Raw genomic sequence first — 25,241 nt, 5'->3', positions numbered from 1 at the left:
TAAAGCTGTGTGATATGAGTTTAAATCCTATAGAGTTCATCAATTCTTTCAAGATTAAATATACGCTTTGCTGACGAGCGCCACGTAGCACAAAACCTAAGTTCACGACTTCATTACGCTTACCTCTAATCACTTAACGTTTTAACTTATTATTTAAGATGTTTTTAACATTTAGACTAGTAACTACAAAGCGACTCACATCGGCACTAAATAGCTAAACAAACATGACATTGAACACCATCCAGTGATTAATCAACTGTACACTTTGTGATTATTCGAAAGAAATTCTTAGAAAGTATAGCTGGCTTTTGTAAGTCACATATTATCTTCTATGACATTATATTCATACAGGCTTAAAGTAAATTTTTACATCATTAATTCCAACACACATTCTTTCAATTTGGTCAATAATTTAGTAAACTTGGTAATAAATAAAAACTGTCTCTTTCATCAGTTAAAGTTATTTCCCAGATAAAGAAGAAAATTTTTTAGGAAAATAATTCATTATAAACATGATATTATCTTGTAATTTATCATTATGATTTTTTGATTCATCAAAAAAATGTTTAACTTCATCCCACACATTAAACACTCCTTCTTCATATTGAGATACGGAAAAGATATGAATTTAGGAAAAACAGAATGGTTTATATGATTTTGGCTATTAACTTCTTATCATAACTTTAAACTAGTTTATATAGTTGATTAGGTTTTATTTGATAAATTTGAAAGCTTTTGTTTTTGAAGTCAGTTACATTGGATGCATAATTATGTAAATTTATCATTACATTTTTTGAACATTACGGTAATTCAGATATAAGCAATAAGGCTAATAAAAAGTTTTACTAAAGTTTATGTAAATCTAGCTTGTGAAGTTGCTATTCTAATCTGTCCTTTCCTTCGGAAATCGATCTTTCATGTTCAATGGAATTTATGAAAATTCATAAAAATAAGCCAAACTTATATATGCATAAGAAGTTTTTCCGACTTCTTTTACCCTACCCATTTGCCAGATCAAAGTGTTCTTTGTAAAGTTATGTTTACATTATTCATTCTTTATAGTTATATTCACATAATCATTTTCAATAACCAGTCGAATGACTGGTTATTTTATAGTTAACATCAAAAACTGCCCTTGTTTAGACAACTAATGAAAACCTGGAAGCACTGGACATCTGTATGGGACTCCTTACTAGTGCTTATTCATAACTTCATTGACAATCAAACATAGGACATTCATGTCTTATTGTGCGAGCTTATTCTTCAGACTACTGAGCTGTCAATTGATGGTTTACATTACTAGGTGCCTCAGCCTCGTGACTTCCGAAAAATTTCGGCTTTCATTATGAGGCATCATGATTATTCCCTCAACTCCCAGGGCAGAGTTTAAATGGTTTGAATAATTTTTTCGGGTTAGCGTTTTTTAGCGAGTTAGTTTTTCTACGGGATGGGGTCGCTAACCCCATACCCAACCCTCCTCCTTCACCCGGGCTTGGGACTGGCAGTAACTCTAGAAGAGCTACAGGCGGAGTTGGTTTACATTACTACCTTCCATCAACTTGAGATATTGAGCAGTCATCTTTCAATGGTTGATACCTGCCTTCTCATTATTTCTTCTGTAGATACCATCAAGTTAAAATCCATAAATACTGTTAATCAACTCCTAATTACTTTTGATTTACACAATCAATTATAAAGCCTATCTAGTAATTATAACGTCACAATTATCAAATAAACACTAAAACAAAATGTTATTTTGTTTTATTTACATTCACTTTTTGCGTTTTTTTCTCGAATACTACTTAATATTGTTCATTTTAAAAATCTGATTTATTTACAGATAGTTTCATTCAGCAATGATTACAAATAAAAAAGGAAGCAGTTCAACCATATCATTTGTCCTACGGTGTGGGCTACTTATATCCGCATAAGTAGTATACAATGATAGTCAGGAATAGAATGTATTTCAGTAGAAGATCGAAAAGGAAAGGACGAAAACGGAAAGAAATTGATATGGAAATGCAGGAACAATGAAATCTGAGACGATTGACTGATATTTACAAAAAGAACAGTCAAGTTAAAGACAATTGATTGATATTTTGTAAATGAAGTATTTGCTGCATGATTCTCAGATTTTTACTAAGACGTTCTGTAATTTTGAATTCAAATACATTAGACTGTCCCCACTAGTGTTCATATTCACTACAGTTCTTTGTCGTGAACGTTGAACATCCTAAAGGAAAGCATATTAACCCTCTATGGATTCTGTCAATGAAATTTACTTTCATCAACATTCTACCACTCAACAATATATCACTTTCCCCAAATTTATTCAAATATGAGTCGATAATGGAAGTTAGAAAAATTTATTCTAAATTTCACCTTAAATTATCATTCAGTATCATATTTTTTCCATATCTATTCAATGTTTTCCAACTTGGCGATTGATCCATAATTCATCTTAAATTCTTTCCTCGTTCAGTAAAATAATCATGAAATTTTTACCACTTTGACTGTAATTTTGTGATGTACAATTAAAACTCTCTTCATAAATAAAAACAATATATTAAAAATTTTATTCCTATATTTATATGACTGATATTACTTAACAAATACATGCTGAAGAGTCCAACAAGAGGACGAAACGGCCGTCCAGTGCTTTCAGGTTTTCCATGGTGTTCTACCTTCAATTGACTTATGATCTCAACCAATAAAAATACATTTTGAATGTTAATTATCATGACATGATTTAAACAAATGACCTGTACAATATTTGAATTACAGTCTTTTTGAAAACGAGATAAATTTTATTATTCACCTGAAAAAATGTCAAAAATATCTATGAAACAATTACACTCATATGAAATCGTTAATTACATAGTTACCTACTTACTAAGGCCTGTTACCCGTGAAGGAGGAGTATAGGCCACTCACCAGCATTCACCAATTAACTCTGTCCTGGAAAAATCATTAATTGTAGAGTAAATATTGATTTGCGCAATAATTTATGATTAGTTTCTTTTTACAAAAACTATACAGAAGAATTGAAAATCAATAGAATATTAGTATTCTAAACAAGTATTGATTACAGTTTCTATATTTAGATCACATTCAAATAAGTTAAAATTTTATAAAACGATAATAAATTAATTTTAAGATTTTATTCTTCATAGATTGGTATCAGATAAGGTGAGACTGAAAAGCAAGAAACACAGAACAGTTGTTTGATTTGAATACGATACTCCTTAGTAGTGTTTACTTATGGCTATAGTAGGAATCAAGCCAGGGACCCTTATGTATTGCAGAGAATCTCTAATCATTAGAGTTAATGGGTCGCTATTCATGATATTATACAGTGAAGACCATCCAGTGCCAATAGCGACAAATGTTTTACTTATAACATCATTGGATTCCATCAGCTATGGCTTTACATTCGAAATTTATTTCCACTAAAAATGTAGCAACATTAACACTATCGCCTTGTTCACTGATGTTTTTTCATCTACAATTCTGCATCGATGAACGAATAGACCTCCAGGAAACTCATTACCAGGGGAGTCTGGCTGTATTCTTACATTTTGAGATACAACTATACATCAATAATAATACCTTTTTCATTATTTCTGGTTATGTTGGATTGATTATAGAATTCGACGAATCAATTTGTTTAAATGTGTACTCACGTTGATACAGGGATATGTAAATATATATTTCTGAATCTATAAATTAACTACGGTGCAGATTTACTACTTACTTACTCACTTACGCCTGCTACCCCTCGTGGAGGAGCATACAACGCTCACCAGAAATCTCCATCCAACTCTATCCTGGACATTCCTTTCCAGTTGGTTTATAGTTGCTATTCATTCTTTTATTGTCTGACTAATTCCCAAGGCCATGTGTTACTTGATCTTCTTCTCTTCCTTTTCCATTCAGTATTCCAAGTTAGTGCTTGCCTTGTGATGCAGCTTGATGATTCCCTCAATGTGTGTCCTATCCACCTACAACATTTTTTTCTAATTTCCTCTTCAGATGGAAATAGGTTAGTTCTCTCACACAGTCGGTTGATGTTGATGGTATCCGATCAACGAATATTGAGTATCTTATGTCGAAAATTGTTTCCATTAAAATACCCGTACGTTTTTGATGATGGTTGTAGTGGTTCTCTGAATTTCAGCTCCGTACAGTAGAACTGTCTACTACTCTACAGATTTATTTATTAACCTCTGTGATCCCAAACATTAACCGTTCTACTAAAAGGATTTAATTTATATGAGTAGAATGAAGGGAATTATAAAATAAATGTTTCCAACTTAATTATAATTCGGAATTCAATAAACTAATCAGTTAAATCATCATTTCACTAATAAATTCAACTAATGAGTCTATTCTCACCACTTGTTTCAATTAATAAACATTATTCAATGTTCAACGTTTTTAATTTTAATCCTATAAAACCATTATAATAAAAACAATATGTTTTAAGCAAAATAATAAATAAAACTGCTGAACCATTTAATATTTTTAGGATGAATAGCATTGTGAGCAGAAAGCGTCTCCGAAGGATTGCTGACATGCAGTGGCAACACCATGTTAGTAATGCAGAGGTTCGGCATCGTGTGTTTGGGCACAGAGACGATAATCTGATTGGTGTCACCATTTTTAAAAACACCAACTTCGGTGGCTTGGACATGTTCTACGAATGTCGTCCCAGAAAATTCCACGTCGTGCATTATTTGCCAACGCCAGGACTGGTTGGAAAAAGCGGAGAGGTGGTCAGTGTATGACATGGTGTCGTGGTATGAAAGAAAGCTGCAAAGGGCTGGCTTCTGTTAGTCCTTCACGATTCCCTGGCTGGGGTCCAAGAGATGGTGCAACACAGTGGCTAGAGACGTTATCAGATATGGCTCAGAATAGAAGCCAGTGACGAGCCTGCTGTAACCTTCTTTTACTTTCTTCATAAAGAGTGGTCATAACCTCCTTAACCGAAAGAGTTCTTCTGGTTGTACATTTCAGTTTCCCCCATCATTACCCTTATTTTTTTATATATGGATCTTACCCCTTTTCTCTTCCCATTCTCATTGTTTTGTGTGGCGCATAAATATCTGGTGCCCTTTTGTACCGATATTTATGTGTTTAAATAAGTGAATAAAGAAATTTTAGGATGAATAAAGAAATAGTCCAATTATTTGTAATTTCAAAAATAGAAAATTTTTGTTTTTATTTGTGATAAAATTCATTTTAACTTCCTATAAGTGAAAATTTTTTTGGAAAACAGCAAACCTTTTTCCCCTTAATTTCGAAAATATCAACACAAAAGAGAAAAACAACCAAAAATATTTATAATTTAGAAAAAAAAAAGAGAACAGGAGTATGTGACAGACACGACACTCGATCATCTATTAAAATTAATTTTAAATATCACTATGTAATGTATGAGGATTTGTTACCAATTTATGTGTGCTGTGGTTACTGTTAGTGATATCATTGACGTAAATGGTGATTGTCTACTATCCATTACATACTATCTCTGACATTATTGCTGGTATGTACATATTTAACTGTATGCTAAAATAAAATGCTGAGAGAGGGGAAACAAGTATGCGCATATAAAATGGGTAAATAACCGTAAAATATTGCAATAATGGAAAAAAATATTGTAACTAGTACCAGATGGCCGTTTTCAACTCTTCCATATGACAAGTACACAAAATATGAACACGATTTGAACGAGAAAAAAAACAACTTTCGTCATACCTTTCAAATGTGTATGTGTGTGCGTCTATATTTGCATTTATGTGTATGTATATACACATTTCCTAGAAAAAATGAAAAATTATTTTCTAGTTAAAATGTGTGCACCACTATTGTTCTCAGTTTTTCTTCCAAAGATAACTCTGGTGAAAAATCATCTCACTTCACAGTTATTTCATTAGTACACAGTGTTTTTTTTTGTGAAAATTTATAATAAAAATTACCCTATTCTTATGTCGATGTCGAATACGTCGATTAATATGTTGGCACCAATACTATGTTTTACTTCTTAGACATTGAATAAAATCTGTTGATAGTAGCCATTCTACTTTATACTGTCCTAAATTCCTTGTATAAATATTGAGTAAAATAATTTCATTCTGTTAAGTTTGAACACCATTTGTTTGTAATATTTCCAGTGTGGGGCAGTCAGATATGTTGGATGAAAAACACAAATAAAATAAAATTCAGCTACTTAAAATTAAATTCTAATATTCAGTATTCATCAACTACACAAGTGGACAAATGACTGTAATCTCTAGGTATGACGCAAATAGTTTATATGGCAACATTGAGTGTTACTCAATCCATACTAAATTCTTAGATGAGTTTTAGACTTCCGACACTTAGCAAATATTGAGTATTAAATAAATAAGAAGACAGTCAAATGATAGAAGTTTTACTTCGAAGATATTTCTAGACCAGATACAAACAACCTTATAGTTCTGAAGATTTTTGGCATGGTAAAAATCAGTAGTGACTTAATGTTATTACCAAGCGAAGAGACGTAAATACGATAACTTATGTAACTTTTATGACAGCCAACCACCCATACCGTGGATCAACGCATGACCATAAACCAATCTTCATCTCGTAGACTTAAATTATCCCCCGTCAATAAGAAGGGCTCCTTCTTACTGTTGATAGCATTCCTCGTAGAGTCTCTTATTAACCAGGATTGCACTCTGACTTCGAAAAACTTCCAGTGTACCTACTACCTTATTGATATAACCATAAAGGTTGTACTTAATTATTTCCCCCTGTTATCAAACTTTCTTTTCTTTTTCAAGATTGGTAATAAACTAATGTTTATTTATGTAAATTCGTTAATTTTTATTAAATTACATTGTCTTCTATCTGTCTGATTAGCTGTTTTTTGTTAGCATCAGATAGAAATTTAATCTCATTGATATAATTAAACCATTAACCGACATAATAAACTTCATAGGTATTCTTCAATTACAGTTTACTGTATACATGTTTTATTTGTACCCCTTTATATCTAACCGTGGGTATCTGTTTTCAGAAAACTTTTTTTAAACAGAAAATAAAGGTTTATAATTAGGGAAAAAAAGACCAAAGGAAGCAAAAGTAATTCGCCGTTGATATGAGATAGAGTTGCACAATCTAGCATCCATTTTAGGTTATTTGATATTATCTTATTGGAAGAAAATTCTATATTTAATGTAAATTAACACATTCTACTGTTGTGGATGGGTGATAGTATTCTGTCTTTCTAGTTTATTTCAGTGATGCCACTAACAGGATATGTTGTATAACGACTAATAAATCTAAAAGCCAGCAGTTAGCACAAACCCAGGTTATACTGATGCTGTAAAATAATAAGTTGATTATATTTTATGATCTATAATGATAAATTAAAACGTTGTTGGAAATTCCGCATCATTAGGCCTCAACATACACAAGGCAAAACGTAAGACCCTAATATACAACACGGAGAACACCAACCAAACCAATCACATTTGATGGAGAAACTCTGGAACAGGTGGAAACACTCACGTATCTGTGTAGCATCATCGATGAACGTGGAGGATCTGATGCAAACGTAAAGGATTGGCGAAGCAAGAACAGCATTTCTACGATTGAAGAACATATGGAATTCAAAACAACTCTCAACCAATATCAAAGTGAGAATCTTCAATATAAACGTCAAGACAATTCTACTGTACAGAGCTGAAACTTGGAGAACTACCACAACCATCATCAAAAACGTACAAGTATTTATAAACAATTGTCTACTCAGGATACTCAATGTCTGTTGACCGGATACTATCAGCAACAACCTACTATGGGAGAGAATAAACCAGCTTCCAGATGAAGAGGAAATTAGGAAAAGAAGTTGTAAGTGGATAGGACACATATTGAGGAAATCATCAAACTGCATCATGAGGCAAGCACTAAGTGGGAATCCTGAAGGGAAACGGAAAAGAGGAATGCTAAAGAACATACTGCTTCAGAAATTGGAAGTGGACATGAAAACGATGAATAGCAACTGGAAAGTATTACCCAGGAGGGAATTGAATGAAGCATTCTGGTGGGCGGACTATGCTCCTTTATGAAGAGTAACAAGCTTTAGTTAAGTTAAACGACCTATATAAATGATGGATATCTTGACAGCATTGATAACTATCAAATTTATTTTGTATGTGTTCAAAGATTTATTTAAATGATATGCTCTCTATTGTTCAAATGTACTGATTATTACATGTACAAGAAAACAAATTAATTAAACTGGACATAACCTCTTGTACTTCATTCTATATGAAATGATCAGCAATAGGATAAGTCAGTACAATGTTAGTCAATGAGATAACAATTGTTCTGAGAGTTCAAGTCAACCCCTTCAAAATGGAAGTTTAACAAGTATATTTCTTTCACTTAAAGTGTTTATTAATTGACCTTAATTGATTACCCATTGTCTACTGAAGTTGTATTAGTATTTAGTGTATATGTGGTTGCTCTCAAAAACGCCGTCTTAACAAGATTAGTTTAATACAATCTTGCAGGGTAGATATTGACCCAGACAAAAAGGTTTATGTTTCATGGAAAGTCAAGTTGAATCATCATTTTATGTGATACATAAATCTCTAAAATTTATCTTAATAAATTATTTTCAAATGAACTGAAAAGCCTATTTGATTGGTCTTGCATTAGTCACATGTGATAAAAGAATCATTGAAGAACATCACATGAATTTGCATTTATTATTCAGTTGTATTTTTGGAAAAAATTTTACACTTGATGAACTGTTCACAACAACACATCTATTTGTTAGTACTAATTCCGATCAAAATGTAGTTGGACATTTTTCCTCTGTGAAGACAAATTTTCTAGTTCTGTTTACACAAAACCAATCTTATCAGCATTTATGTGGTCTCGTCAAATAGAACATACGTAACTAAAGGCTCCACATTGAAAAAGTTATATTATTCATGATTATACTGGCATCCAATTTGTGAACATATCCTTGGGTTTAATAATGAGTTGAAGCTTGCCACTAAATTGATTTTTACTTGAACAAATGTTCACGATTCAAACAGTTAAAGAATAATGAGACTTCAACAAACATTGCATAAAGAATTATTGATTTGGTGCTAAGTGGTTGTAGTTAATAACTCAAAGGGCCTGGCTGGTTGACCTAGGCCGTATCTTTGTTGACATGTGAACCTATACCAAGGAAGTTACCACCAGGAAGTCCAGGTCACAAGTGGCCCCCTATAGGATTACGATGGTTACACAGAATGATCACTGAGTAATAACCTACCAAATATTTGTTCAGTCTGTATTGTTGAGTACCAGCTTCGGTTCGGGCACCCGGGTAGTATCACAGCCCTCACACAAATCAAATGAGATTTGTGTGGCACATATATATCTGGTGCCCCTTTGTACCAATATTTATGTGTTTAAATAAATAAATAAAATTGTTGAGTGGATTCTGTCGATCTAGTTTCTTTATACTGCTATAATTCATTTGAAACAATGAAACTGGGTGACACGACTTAGTATTTTATCGACAGTATTAGTTTCATCAAGATTCCAAATACCTGTGCTTAGTTAACAAGTGTCAACTAGTACGAAAAACTACGACTAAACCTTTACCCCCGACTTCTTCAAACCACCCGAACAGTATACGGAAAATATGTCTCCTATTCATCTAATTTTCATTAAAATACATTGGAATTCATTTTACTATAAGAATTTATTTATAATGAACAATGTACAAAGGAATAATACAATACTGATCCCGATTGACTTAATCAGAATAATGATAGTAACAATAATAATTATAATAATATAAATCAATAACAGCCTTCATATTCTCGCGTACAAATAAAAAACCCGTGGACTGTTCTATGTGTGAGTGTGTGTTCGTCACAAAAAGCTAAGAAGATGATAAAACAAAGAGGACGGTGTAAGAAGAAAAGCGAAACGGGAAAAAATCTGTCAACAAGTGAATGTGTTTATTTGTTGCTTATTACCTTTGAAAAAAGAAAAGATAATATAAATAAGTAAGCATACAAATATTAAATATGAACATATGTACGTATGCATGTCTGTCTATATATAGATATATAAATTGTTTTATATAGCAAATCAAGGCGCTCAATGAGATATTTATTCATATATTTGAAATTCTATAGGGAAAAAAACATAAAGAAGACGGGTAGCAGAGAAGAAAAAACAATGATAATAACTGAATGGGACACAACAATAACCAGAGAAATAAAACAGAAAACAAAACAGATAAGACGAAGTTAACAGGAGAAATTACACAGGACGAAACTGAACAAAATGTATCAGATAACTATTTGGCATATTCTTAATGAAGAAATTATCGACAAATAACGCCCCACAATGATATTGAAAAAAAAGTGACTAGTCAAGGAAGAAAGGAGTAAAAATAACTTAGTATACAATGAGATGACTGTAAATTGGTCCATCTCACCTACCTCTTCGGTTTTTTATGCATAAAAAATGAATCTGAAATAGAAATGAATCTACAAAGAAAAAACCCAGGAGTACAATATAAGTAGTGGGAATTAATAATAGCATTAGTCGATTCAGTCTACACCTACCCTCCTCCGTGTGTAAGAAAAAAACAGAAGAGAAAAGGTAAACAAAAATCCCAGTCAGTAAGTAAGTAACACCTTCAAAAGTTCGTTGTTTTATGAAACTTAATTGGTCTGTTCACATTATAATTAAAAATTCAAAAAAAAAAGAAACTCGGTAATCGTAAATAGAACAACTCTAATTATATAAACGTATACATATACAAAGATTGTATTATTATAATAATGTAGGATAATGAATGTGATTGGATATGAAATGTACATGACCGAAACATATATATATTCAACCAGAGTTATTGTATATGAACATAAATTACATGACTATTTTTCTGAGAGGAGGGCATCATAAATACATGAGTGCACTTGTGATATGAAGATATTATTATTATTATAGCTGTTGATATTTTGATAAGATTTACACAATTACATCGATCATTGAACTAACTGATCATTCAGTAAACACGTACACATCATGAGGATCTAACAATAATTATACTTTTCTTTGCGAAAAATTTACACAAACAATAGAAAACGCAATCTACAGGACTTGATTTGTTGATTATTTTCATTATGTATCACACAAATACATTATTTATAAATTTTGATAAGAAAAAAAACAACTTCAGTAACTAAAAAGTGGTGTTTACAAATTAGAAAAGACATATTTTCTGGAGTCAAAAAGACAACAAAACGACGGTAAAGTTTAGTTTTTCTGGTAATCATTATACAAATAATAATAGGAGATCACACTTAAAATATGTATTGTGTGTTGTGACTCCTATGTGTGTGTGTGTTAAATATTTCCATAACAATAGTAACGGTAATGATAATAGAACTATAATCATCACAGGGAAAACAAATTAGAATTTTGTCAAACCAATCAAAAAAGTGGATGTATTCACAAAGAGAACAATATATTGAACCGTACATATGTATATTGACTTTTCAAATTTCATCATTCATATGCTGAATCAAACAAACGATAATTAAAATAAAAATTAAGGGAAACTCCAACCGTAATAACAACATATGATCGGTTAACAATAGAAAAAATTTCTGATCATTTAAGAAATATAGGAAGAAGAACTTTTTCTACCTATTTGGGGTGATAGTGGTTGTTTGTTGTATTGTGAAATTGTTTAAATCTTTCATATTCTCATCACCATGGTGATGATAAAAGTGATTTGGACTAGCAGGAGTAGTAGTAGTAGTCAGAGCAGATTGATAATGAATGTTGGATATTGAGTTATCTCTATTCGCCAATATAATTCCGCCACTAGCTACACTATTGCCAGATCGTAAGCCGATTGTTCGAATCGGTATTAAATGTGTTCCCAGTGGTGTTTGCAGTGTTGCTGCTGTTGTTGCTGGTGAAGTACCACCACCAGCAGTAAACGGTAAAAACACTGTAGGATTTTTATGAATTAAATTTGGAGAAATGTTGTCATTATTATTATTATCGTCGTCGCCATGTTTTTTATGCGTTAAATAATACATACCACTAGAATCTAAACTCTCTGAGAGATTTTCATTATTTATACTACTACTTTGTGTATTGTTATGAGTACTATCAGATGATGTTGCTGCCGCCATTTGTACTGTCCCTGTGATAGGAGTAGATAATTTAGGAATACCATTAAAATTTAGCTGACGCTGATTTGGATCATTATTATAATTTGATGGCCAAAAACATGAGTTCATATGTTGTGGTACACAATAAGTTTCCATTAATTGCTTATATTTATTTGTTGTATCACAACAACTATCAAAAGTAGTTTTTGAGATGACAGAATTTCTAAGATCATTTGGACCTAAACTTATTGTTCCACTTCCCGTACCACTAAATAATGAAGCACTTGCATATTCTGGCATTGGACTGTCTATAACAAAGAATATGAGAAGAGAATAGAAATTAAAATGTGTCCATGTGTGTTAAATAGTAAAAAAAGTAATTATCATGTTTTAAGCATAACTATTTAGTTAGAATAGATCGATTGTGGCTATTCGTGGAATCAGATTCCTGTTTTGTAATATATATGACTGATCAAACGGATGTATTATCGTAAAGACAGTGTTCGACTTTTAATCTCTTCCTAATTTAATTCCACAACATCGTGAGTCCTAAATTTATACAATAAAATTATTCTTATATCATATGGATAATTAGAATAAGGTGACATGGACTCGTACTTATTTACGTCAACTGTGAATACCTGAACTAATAAAACTCAGTAACAACTCAAAATATAACTTAAGAAGGTTGACATGATGAATAAACAATTCGGTCAAACTAGCCAGTTCGTCAGTAGTTATCAACAAAATAAAGCTAAAAACACAATTATATGTTCAATGAAGAAATATTTTTACAATAATACATAATACAAGAAGAAATAGTCTGCTTTTAAGTATTTTCATTTTGCCTTAGATCCGAATTTTCTAAATTCTTTGAAAATTCTTTTCATTATTTCCCTAATTTATATTTTCTTCTCGACTTGTTTCTTTGATGTCTTATATTCCCTATTCCCAATAATACAGTTACTAACTCTATTACTTCAGAATTCTCCCTGATAATTTAATTTCTCTGTGTTAATGGGTTATAGTAGCTTGAGCCAGTGTACACATATGTCAGGTTCTATGTTGCATTTGATTAACTAGATTTGAAGTTTAGAACCAATACATACATACAGAGTGAACATTATAAAATCAAACTCAATACATAATTCATGCAGATTTGATGAACCTATATGGAACCTTTTTTTACCATAACTTACCATTCATTACAGAATCGTTAAAAACTATTAAGGAATGGTAGAGCGACTGTCAACCTATTACTCTAAGTATCTGTAGAAATATAATATTATTAAGAGCATGAATCGATCGATGTTAGACCATCATTGAAAAGTTGAAAGCACTGGACTGCCCTTCGTCCCAGTTTGGGACTCCTCAACAGAGCGCATCCACGACTGCGAACGCGCCATTCGAGTCCAGGGAACTCTATCTTGCGCGCGAACTCTTAACCTTCAGAGCACTGAGACGGCAGTTACTCACTGAAGACAAAGGTGGATGGTCGCACAATATCGTGGACTGGTTGAAGTTAGACATTAACATCATTGAATGCCGGTTCAATCGTCTAGAGGCTAAGCGTTCGCGCGCGAGACCGAAGGTCCTGGGTTCAAATCCTGAGTATAGGATCGTGGATGAGCACTGCTGGGGAGTCCGGAACTGAGACGAAACCGCCGTCCAGTGCTTTCAGGTTTTCAATGGTGGTATGACATCAATCGATTCATGATCTCAATCAAAAATTTAACAACCTTCAACAACCCCATACTGATAATATTATTAGTCAATCATCTTAGAACATTCTAGGTATCATAATTACTTAATTGTTTAGACTCATTCAGCTTTCAGAAAACTTCCAGTCATAATACAGTCATTATCTAGTGTCATTGATGAGTAGCTATTTCATTCTCCACTTGATTCTCTTTCTCTCAATATATAGCTGTTTCCAGTCCCCTACCCGTATAAATAGAGAATATCCATCTCAATTATTATTTTTATCCTTATGGACCTTATTTTACCCTTCCAACTCTTATAACGTTAGTGTATTATTATGAATACTATTATCATCACCAATAAGTGAGAATCCATCTTGTGAGGATTGCTTCAACATTCCAATTAAGTCGCAAGCATTTTGAGCAGATATAGATGGTAGCTAGGAATGGAATACAGGACACGCATTTAGTCCTGTTTGGGACTTGTCAGTTAAATGCACCTGTATTCCAGGGTTGACGCTCATTCAATTGCAATTCTAAACATCAACCAATATATATGAATTATAATTCACCCCATTGCACAAACAATTGGCTATCTGGACTCAGTAGCTAAATGGATGAGCCGATGACTTTTGAAGAGAACGATACTGGGTTCCAGTCCCGGAGTGAACATCAACTCTGGAATGTAGATACATCCAGTTGATGAGTCCCAAACAGGACAAAGTGAGAATCCTGGATTCTACTGCTAGCAACTACTCATCTTTGCTTAACATTTAACGGTTGATAATTTCCACCTGAATATCTGCTATACATGTCTAGAGAATTTACTTGATAGTAATGATAATGGTGACAATCGTGATTATTCCACAGTATTCTACAAACTCAATAATTAATTTTTATGTGTAAATAAGAGGAGAGCAAATTATAGTATTACACATAACACTCATAACTAAATATATGGATAGATAGATATCAATGAATAGATATAACATACCTATGGATAGTATAAAACTATTTTCAGTTGGATATGCTTGTGAGGCAAATGAGGACGATACAGCGGCTGCGGTAGCAGCATACGGAAAAACAGACGACAATGATGTGTTAATCAATAGACGATTGTTTGCATTATTCGAATCCGATGATAAATTCGGCAAAGGCGGTAAAGGTTGATCTGGTGGAGGAGGTGGGAGTAACGATGAATGAGGGGCAACAAAAGTAGTATTCATTATACCGTTGTTAACATTATTATTACTGTTTTGTGAACAGAGTAGATTACCTTTTAGTTGAGGTGCAAAATTACAACTTGTAGGTGGTAAATTTATACCGATTACTTTATTATCTGTTCCTAGTGTAACCATTGGATGTACAGCGAAAACACCAGGACTATTGTTATTATTACTACTATTGTCAGATAATCCACGACGAGCTAATGTCAAACTATTCAATGCAGAAAAATTTGATCCAACCGTAGGACCATGTTGTAATAATTGAAAAGCTAGCAGACCATCTAGAATGTTTGTTATTTAAAAAAGAAAATATTAACATTTTGTAGTTCAAAATAATGTAAGAAATTTATAAAGTAACTCTTTTTTTAAAAAAACTTTTCACATTACGGACTGGATCTGATTAGACAACTAGAAAAACACTAGACAGCTGTTTACTCCCAGTACGGGACTCCTCAGGAGTGCGTGACCCACAGTCTCATCGAGGATTGAATCCAAAACCTTCAAGCCTCGCAACGCATATTTAACCTTCAAACGAATAGTTTATATTCTTAAAGTCATTTATTTGCTATACTAGTACAAAACAGCTGTCCAATCCCCCTCTAGTTTGCAATGTTTGTCTAACCAAAAACAGTTCGCAATATGAAATCCAACAATCTCTAAAACACCCTAAAGTTAGAAAAAAAGTGTTTAAAGTTAACCGGCAAAATAGAAAGTTGTGATTTCATGGTTGCTAATATTCCTTTTTAAAACTTTGAATGAAACCCATGCTTTCTTTCAGGTTGGATTTAAAATGCACTACTTAAAAATTTAAGTCACAGACGTTAGCTGTAAAGTATTCAGACTTCATATACATTACAGCCTCCAAATGCCCTGGTACGACCGAGAGTGGGGAGAGTCCGCTCTCCCTCTCCAAATGCTCTCACATGGCCACGCGAATATATAGCCTCTGCAAGGGAAGTTCTAATCACTGCCTTCTCGTGGCATTACTGTTGTTTACGAAATTGAGAGGACGAAAAGCGAATGTCCGGCGCTTTAACCGGGTTGGTGGGCACGGAAAGTCCACTTAGGGGAGTTGGAAAACCCTCATTCCAAACCAATGATGAACATGGGCTCCAGTATCCTGATGGAACAAATGGCGTATGAACCAATCGTTGGTCACCGGCTACCATGGGACTGCATCTCCTCACGATGCTCCACTGCCTTGTGGACTAGACCTTCAGGCCAAAGGCTCGGGGTGTGGCACCCTAAGAAAACCACCTGCTTCAGTTTGGGCACCTGAGCAGTATCACAGTCCGCACACAAATCAAATGAGATTTGTGAGGCGCATATTTATTTGGTGCTTCCTTGTACCAATATTTATGTGTTGAAATAAATAAATAAATAAATATACATTACAAGATTCATAATGTGTTAGTCATCAGTATTGATAGAATCCTATTGATTAACTTGTACAATGTAAATGGAGTAGATCATTACACGTAACACTTTCTCAAATAGATAAATAGATTTTATCTACAATCAAAGGAGAAACAACTGTCTTCTTCGGGAGTTATTATTATTAACAATAGAAATTCATTAGCACAATAAAGATTATAATCCCGATAAAACAATGTATACATGTTATCAACTAATCAAAAAACACCCACTACTGTATTATCTTGGATTACTCAACTACGCTAACAACTAAAATACTATGCCAATCCAATACAACACACACTAGGCTCTTATCACAGAAATAAATTTATAATACGCATAACTTAGGAGTAATTGAAGAAAACTACTTAAATAACACATGTTGACTTTAATTGTTATTTCCCAGTTGAAAGAGAAACATTAATGATTGTATTATCATTATTCTGTCTGCGATTGGGGCATTCCTAAGTTAAAAATCCCATCAGTTAATTGTGAACCAATACTACTGCCACTAACACAACTCACTGACTCACCATCTCTCTCTCTGTGTCTGTCTGATTGTTAGTTAATAACCCAATCCTAATTATAATTGTCATACTAACTGATAAATATTATCTTGGATACAAGAATAAATAAGTAATTGACCTACTACTACCAACATCGCCACCACCCCATGTAGGCAGAACCAAGATATTATTTTCTCACATTATCAGTAGGATTTTTTATGATTGCAAATATTTATTGAGACGTTTAAATTGCTAACAGGCCAAATAATATAATTTGTAAGGCAACCAAATTATAACTTAGACAGAATTCAAAAAGAATACATTAACACGTGTGTCTCTATGATTGTGTATACATATATAGGTAGACATGCATGTACTTAACTGGGAATGCTTTATTCATTCAACAATAAACTTATTTATGTGGAGATAAATAAATTTACAAATAACCAGACTAAAATAATCTCGGTCTCATATCATTTTAAAAATACCCCGCCCTCAATCTCCAACCCGTTTATAGTCAATCTTCTGGATGAAAAAAGAACTTCTTATGCTAATTACTAATACCACTATCAAGCTATATATATATATATCACAATAAAATGTGTTTTACTTCTTAATTAACTTGTTATTCAATGAAAGTAATAATAATAAACGATGTAATAAACTATATAGCAGTGAAAAGAGGAAAACAACCAATCATATGACAGGTTTATTATGGAGCCACAATACTTAATAAATCAACAAAGGCAGACAGAAACCAAGACGAGATAATACCAACAATAAAAACGACAACAACAGAAGAAGAAAACTCCTTCGAGTCATTTGTAAAATTCGGTCGGTGAAATAGAGTTCATCACAAACGTCGAAAATGTTCATTGGGTATGCAACAGAGTGCACAAGATATAACTATCTCTGCTAATATGTAGGGAAAAAGAGCATGGGACGAATCACGATTGATTATTGAGGAATGTAGCTCGGAAAGATTAAATGTAGCAAATACAATTTAGACCAGGATTCAACTAATCAGCACCTCATAGTAACTATATTCAAATTAACAATGTTTGTATGCCTATCATCAAAACGACTCCTATTACATGGAGTGAGAACAACTAAGTGATTTACAGGTAAATATCAAAACATGTCTTTTCGTTTTACGTAATAATTGGAGACTGTAAATTTTATGACTATAAATCAAATCATCGTAAGGTTACTTCCTTGTATGTGATTAATAATAGTAATAATAATAATAATAATAGCAATAATAATAATAATCTCAACAACTTATTTACGAAATGTGAAGGTGCCACTAAGAATTTAAAAAGTTCGTCACACGTGTCAAGTCGAAACATTTCATTTATGAGATATGATAGTAGCAGTGGTGGTAATAAAATAATCCATCAGGGAAGTTAATCAGTGTTTGCCAATAACGAAGAACCACGAAGATCATGTACTTCACTGTGACAATATGAGTTGCAATCATCCAACTTGTAATATCACGATATATTATGTGGTAATGATTTGTGACGTATTATCCAATATTGTGTATCATTAACAAAACTATCAACTACTGTACGATAATTCGTTATTATTATTACATGAATGTGGAAAGTATTAAGAACTAGGCCTGTTTAAAATTTAGGGAAAAGGGGAAATTAAACTGATTGGGTAGCTAAGATGAAATATCGATTAGGGAGAGAAAAAGAGGGGTAAATGATCTTCGTAGTTTGTCATCTTTTTTTAGACTGAGGTGGTCCGCAATGTTTTCAATGTTCAACATGTGTCTATTATCCTGTACTTTTCAGTCATCTGCCCGTCCATTTAGTGAATGAATCTTTCATACCATAGTAGTTTTTATTAAACTTCTGATGGTGTTTAAAACCGCATATAATGATTATGTCAGTGTAGCACAGACCAATATATCAGATGAAAAATACAAATAACAGTATGAAAGTCTAGATTTGAAATGAAATCCTCAGTGAAAATTAAGCTCCAACATGAACCGTTCATTCATTAAATGAACGGTAAAATAGCTGAATGGCTTACTTGACCTACCTAGACCATGTTTATTGAGCACTAAAAACATGACTCATAATGTCACCATATAGAGGAAGGAAATCCTAATGAAATGGCTTAGACACATACAAAAAGGACTAGGATTTGAAGCTGACTAAAGTTATTTTTTATATCAAGACTGATTAAGATAAACGCAAAAATACCATTTAGTCGGATGTGTGTCATTATGAGTCATTAAAAAAAATGCATCAAATCAGTGACAAGAGTAGAACACGCGATTTGTAGAATAAATGAGTCAGTCACAAAACAAATGACAAACTAATCACAATGCGTCATTATCTATTGTAAATTGAACAAAAATAAGTGTGACAATGACAGTAATGTATAAACAACCTGAACCCATATGGGAATGAAGTTAACAGTTAAACAACCACAACTTAATTGTCGTTATCAGATTACCTTGATCAATTCCATTAGTTGAGTATGGAGCACAAATTGTTCCAGCTGGTTGATGATGAGTCAACATTTCAGAATAACCTTGAGATAAGGCTCCAGTCAAATGATTATAATTATTATGCATATCCATAATCGTTGGAGTTTGTAAGAGGCTGACAACATTGGGATGCACCATCTTATTACTATTATTGTTATTACTATGAATATCAGTAGTATAATGATTCCCATTAGACAATTTTAACTGGTTATATTGATGTAATGATGATGTGTTGTTTAAGGCAGGAATAATGCTAGGAATAGAAGTTGGTGCTGATGTAGATGATGATAAACAAGAAGAAGAAGGAGGAGTAGACAGGGTAGACGACAAAGAATTTTGATTTTGTCCCGCTGTTGTAAGAAGTAAATGTTGATGGTGCATAGATGATTGTTTATCTAAAGTATGTGGGAGTTTTTGTTGTTTCTGTAATTTTTTTAAACGTCTTCTTCGATAACGCTTCAACCGAAATATCATAAATGCAAAAAAGCATGCAAATGCAAATGAGCCTAAACAACAACATATAATTGCAATGATATATGGTACATTTGATCCTCTCAATTTGAATGTTGCGCTAATCGGTGTGTCAAGTGGTGAAGACGATGTTGTTGATGACGCAGCTGTGGACAATGTAACTTGTGCTAATAATACTGATGATGGTGGCTTCTCAATGTCAAGATCTGTGAACAAGTCAAAAAAGTAATAGAAAATAATAACTGAGACGACATATAACATTTTCACTGAGTACCTCTGTAAAGATATAAAATAACACTGAAAGTATAGTCCTAATGAAGAAATAGATACGATCTGTGTTGGGATCGCACAGTTATAGTCAATCAATGAAATGTTCAATGTATTTGTCACAACGAACGAACAGTTAGAAATGTATTTGTATCGTTATAGGTAAGCATCATAGAGGTCAGGAAGTAAATTTATGTGGCCCTATATCTGACTTCAGTTAAATCGTATGTTGATTATCATCGAAATATAAATGTCACCAACCCTCGTATATTTTTCGTCGACTCAAATCGTGATAGTGAATAACGGGATTAATTAAGTCAAATACGAGAATGGATTTTGAATACGCATATTTCATACAATCGTTGATCTGAACAGACAATCACAGAGAAGGGGTGAAGGGAGAGAAGCGGGACGAAACGAAGTGACGCTCAGTGGAGAAGGCGAGTAAGCCAACTAGTTTCGATCAAGCGTGACTCAATATTTATAGTCAAACCAAAAATAAGTTACAGACACAATGAATATGATAAGCAATAAACACATACAATCATATAAAAACAGGGTTAATAAGTGACGAGGTCAAAATGTGGCTTGAGAAGAATGAATAGATTGGTCTGTCCATAAGCTAGAATACTCTATGTGGGTTTGATATAAAAACAGCCGCTACAAAATCTCTGCGTGAAATACTTGTGTTAGTCAGAATACACATTGGTACTGATTTCTAGTTTTAGCCTATTTACCAATTACAGGTCTTATGTTAGGCCGTTGCAGGAAGTTGACAGAAAATCTTGGTACTAAGTTTCGTGTTTGTTAGCACTCTTCAGATAGGCGTACCCATGCAATCATGCGGGGATTGATACTTCTTGTGAGATTCAAACACGCGTCATCATCCAGTTTTACATTTTCAGACATTGCCACTAAGATTTTCGGGTTACAAGTGACCCCCAGTAAGACCAAAATGTCTCTACATGTAGTTAATTTCTGAGTAGTAATTAAAGTAGTGTCTAATCATTTAGTGTTAATCGAATTCTATCGATAAAGTTGGAATGTGACCACGAATGCGAGAGAGTATAATGCTTAGGTCCAGAGTCTTTTGTTAACTACATCCACCTTCTAATATCTCAAAATAGTGCACTTAATGCCAAATCAATTAGATGTAATGGCCTACTGTAACTTGGTCGACTGAATTCGATTAACACTAAATGATTAGAAGGGGTTTTGTGGAGAATTTAGTATTTTCATAGTTGAAATCATGATTCAATTGAAGCTAGACCACCATGGAAAACCTGGAAGCACTGGACGGCCGTTCCGCCCTATTATGGGACTCCTCAGCAGTGCGACATGACATTGATTACTACTTGGTGATCAGTTATTTATACATGGTTATATACACGGTTTTGAGGCACACTATATATGTGAAGGTGTTAATAATACTCGATTGTCTAAATTGATTTAAATAGAGAGGGGTTTTAACCTATGATTTACTTACTACCATTAGTTGACGGTCGACTGCTTTACACACGCAACGATTCATTGATAAACTGTAAGTAAATGATCATAATTCTTGAAGTAGAAAACAACTACCACATTTATCAAACATACATCGGTGCAACTGCTACACACCACACATGAGACATCTCACTAAATATTATGCTATTTTAAACATCTTACCTTTTTGTACCGAAAGTGAATTCTTCACTGATAAACTTTGTGCTTGATCAGATGATGATGGTTTCGACATAATCGATAGTCTTTCCGCTTCTGAGTCAATATCACTTGAATCAAAATCAGCAGTCTTTTGAATAGGATCATCAGATTGTTCTGTATGTAAAACAACTTCATTTGATAAATAAGCTGAAATAGGTAAAAAGTTATATATATAGGGAAATTATCCCAATACGCAAAATATGATTGGATGTTAATTAAATAAACAAATTGTGTAAAAATGTATATGTTTTATTACTTAATCAGTGATATCTTTCTGCAAATGATTATACTCATGTGTATATGATATGGCGAACAGTGAGTAAATCAGTCAGTTAGTCTACAAACCCAGAACCTGGAGCATTTATTTACTGCCTCGAGTTGCCTCACCACATTAGCACAACAATATGAAATTATCAAGATAAATGCCAGAATGTTGGGAGCAGTAACAGTAGGAAAGATTAGGTATAGGCAATAATTAAAGAATAAATTCGTCGGATAAAAAGTCTAGTTTTTACAGTTCAAGATCTAAAGGAAGATAAAAATGAACGAATCACGAGGGCCCTGACCAGATTAGTTTGCATATACTTACATAACCAAGTTCGATAGTCAATAACTACGTGGACGGGTTTTGTTTTGACCACCGCTAGCTTTCTTCCAAACTAGCCTTACATCAGTAACATCGTGCATCAAGGTAAGAGTTTTTAGGGCATACATGATACATATCTCAACCAGTTCAGTCGATGGAGATCCATCTTTGTCTATTATCCTGTACCTAACTTCAAAGTTTTTCATTCCATATTTTCAACCTACGCAGAAAATGCTTCGACTGGATTAAGTGAGTATTGTTCATTTGAAGAGTATAGTCCCGAATGTGTTTAGAGATGTGTAGTGACAACATATATTCATATTCAAGCCATAACACATCTCGCATTACCTTGATGACTGAATTTTGTGCATAATAAACGCTGATATAATAGACGTAATTATTTGAAAAGATGATAATTGTCAACTCATTAAAATACATATAAATAAACAATTCAATTAATAATCACACCACGACTTAAGGAATAAATGGCTTTTTTTGAATAAAAAAGAATTGAAATCTGTTCATTTCTATATAGATAGATATGTTTATTTACAAAATCGAAAATGTGGTCACGTACGACCATCCTGTATGCAAAACAACAAACTACTTACCTACCTATATGTGTATACATTTAGACAAATACAAATATACACATACACATAAGTGTATACATATATTAGCAATTAGACAATCAAACAAACAGTACTAGTATTAGTCAACTCGCTAGACAATAGGAGACAATTTTGTACATGAAGAAGAAAAAAGTAGAATGTATTCTTTTTTGTCACAATTTGAGAATAACTTCTTATTCTTGTTATTAAACAAGAAATAAAGAAGACAAAACAAAGGAGTCAACATGATTTGACATTAACAAAACGAAGACAAACACCCATATATGGCGATAACAAAGTAAACAAATAAATAAATAAACATTAACATTATATATTGCTTTGAGTTGAAACATGTTTTCGTCTTAGAGATTATGTTTACAAAACTCTTAATTATTATCATCACCATCAGTAAAATTATTGTTGTGTTTATCATTTTTGTTATCGGTACATATGTTCTTGGTGTCTATTTCTATCAGATATTTTAACTTTTCATAAAAAATACTACTAGTTTAACTTCCTCTTATTGATGATCACAAATAAAATGACCGTTTTTGGCAGCATGCTTGAATATCTGGGTTACCTGTTCCTGTCATCTAGATATTTCAACAAGTTATCTTATTTTTGTTTGTTTTAACACATCCTTACGTCTATTAATCGCATAACCTATTCAGGCGCGTTTATGAAAAGTTTACGACCTTTCGCTGTACAAGTTACAAAAAAGTTCAATCAGAGACATCGTGGTTGTTGGCAATATACATTGAAAAGAATGAACATTATTTATAAGTCCATTCCTGAACTGCTAACATCTAACTGGCGAACACCCAATATTTATTGTCAGGATCAATCAAGAAATAAGAAATGTATTAAATCTAACCATTTGTTACGATTACAAAAAATGTATATCTATGATGATTAGCCTGATACGCATATTATTGACTGTTTAATAACTTAGTCAAGGCACTACATGTGAATAATGACGAACTATCACTCATGAAAAAGACGATTTCACTTCCATATCCTTATTTGTTATATTAGTGGTTTTGACAAAAGTTATTTGTGTGTTTCATATGAAATTCAGCAAGAACTCGAGTAAAGCTTATGGGAATTCATGAATAATACTTATGAATATGTTGCTATCACTCAATAAAAATAATTCACAAATCAGAATCCAGTAGATTAACACTCACAACAGTAGATACAGTCAATGACAGGTGATCAATATCTAATGTCGTTGATGAATTTTATTTTCCGATTAACTAACACCTATAGTGAGAAACTGTTCTCCGTTTATAGAACAGATGGAATGTGTCTCGTTGTAAAATCGAAGAAGCGCACTTCATCTTATATGGGGCTTATCACCTGGATATACCCGAAGCCCAGACTTGACTCTCACTCCGGGACTAGAACAGAATACAATTCGTTTTAAACACCATCCGGTTATCAGTGAACCTATATATGCATATATGTGTATAGATGATGTGAATAACATATAAACGCAAGAGTAATTGACACATACAGTTTATTAAATCAGTGCTGAAAATTATATCTTTCTCCAACTCCAACTATTAGCGCCGTAATCAATAATATGCAAATACATAATTGGCTACACAAAAAACAACTGGACAATCAAGAAAGTTTTTCTTTGATTTTTCATTTCAATTAAAATCATTTGCATGTGATTTTCCTCTGTCGCACTGGTTATGTATAAATACACATGAGTGGATAAGGTCAATGTTAATAGTAGTGATAGTAATAATAGTGAGCAAATTCTTGGTAAAAGAATGATTTCGTGCACACAAATTATATATTTATACATAGATTTGCATTTATCTTATACGATGACGAATTATTCATGCCTCTAGACAATTTATTCTTCATGTAGATTTGTTTTCTGTTTGTCTGTGTTTGTAGAGAAGGGTGAGGAAGAAATCAACTAATACTATTAGGATTGATATTAATTTACATGCCATGAGTAGAAAATCAATCCCTTTCATCATTACCCTTTTCTCATACTTCATAAGCAAACAATAACAAATAGAAGTGACGTGGACGAG

General features: G+C 32.9%; 1 protein-coding gene across 1 annotated transcript in view; it reads right to left on the bottom strand.

Annotated features, from left to right (window-relative positions):
* Positions 1-10,170: 10,170 nt before the first annotated feature.
* Positions 10,171-25,241, bottom strand: part of Smp_133250 (putative discoidin domain receptor) — a gene marked incomplete at its 3' end in the record, with an annotated part of 88,566 nt that continues 73,495 nt past the window's right edge. Inside the window, exons 8-13 of the mRNA XM_018793423.1 lie at positions 21,955-22,137; positions 19,874-20,225; positions 19,515-19,663; positions 14,892-15,404; positions 11,789-12,505; positions 10,171-10,190 (exon numbers count right to left, since the gene is read on the bottom strand). Coding sequence (XP_018647937.1) covers positions 10,171-10,190; positions 11,789-12,505; positions 14,892-15,404; positions 19,515-19,663; positions 19,874-20,225; positions 21,955-22,137 — 1,934 coding nt within the window. The remainder of the gene's footprint in view (positions 10,191-11,788; positions 12,506-14,891; positions 15,405-19,514; positions 19,664-19,873; positions 20,226-21,954; positions 22,138-25,241) is intronic.

The sequence above is a fragment of the Schistosoma mansoni genome, chromosome 1 (genome assembly GCF_000237925.1).
Source record: "Schistosoma mansoni strain Puerto Rico chromosome 1, complete genome".
NCBI lineage: Eukaryota > Metazoa > Platyhelminthes > Trematoda > Strigeidida > Schistosomatidae > Schistosoma > Schistosoma mansoni.
Note: the sequence above shows the minus strand (reverse complement) of the source record. Positions and strands in the feature narration are given on the sequence as shown.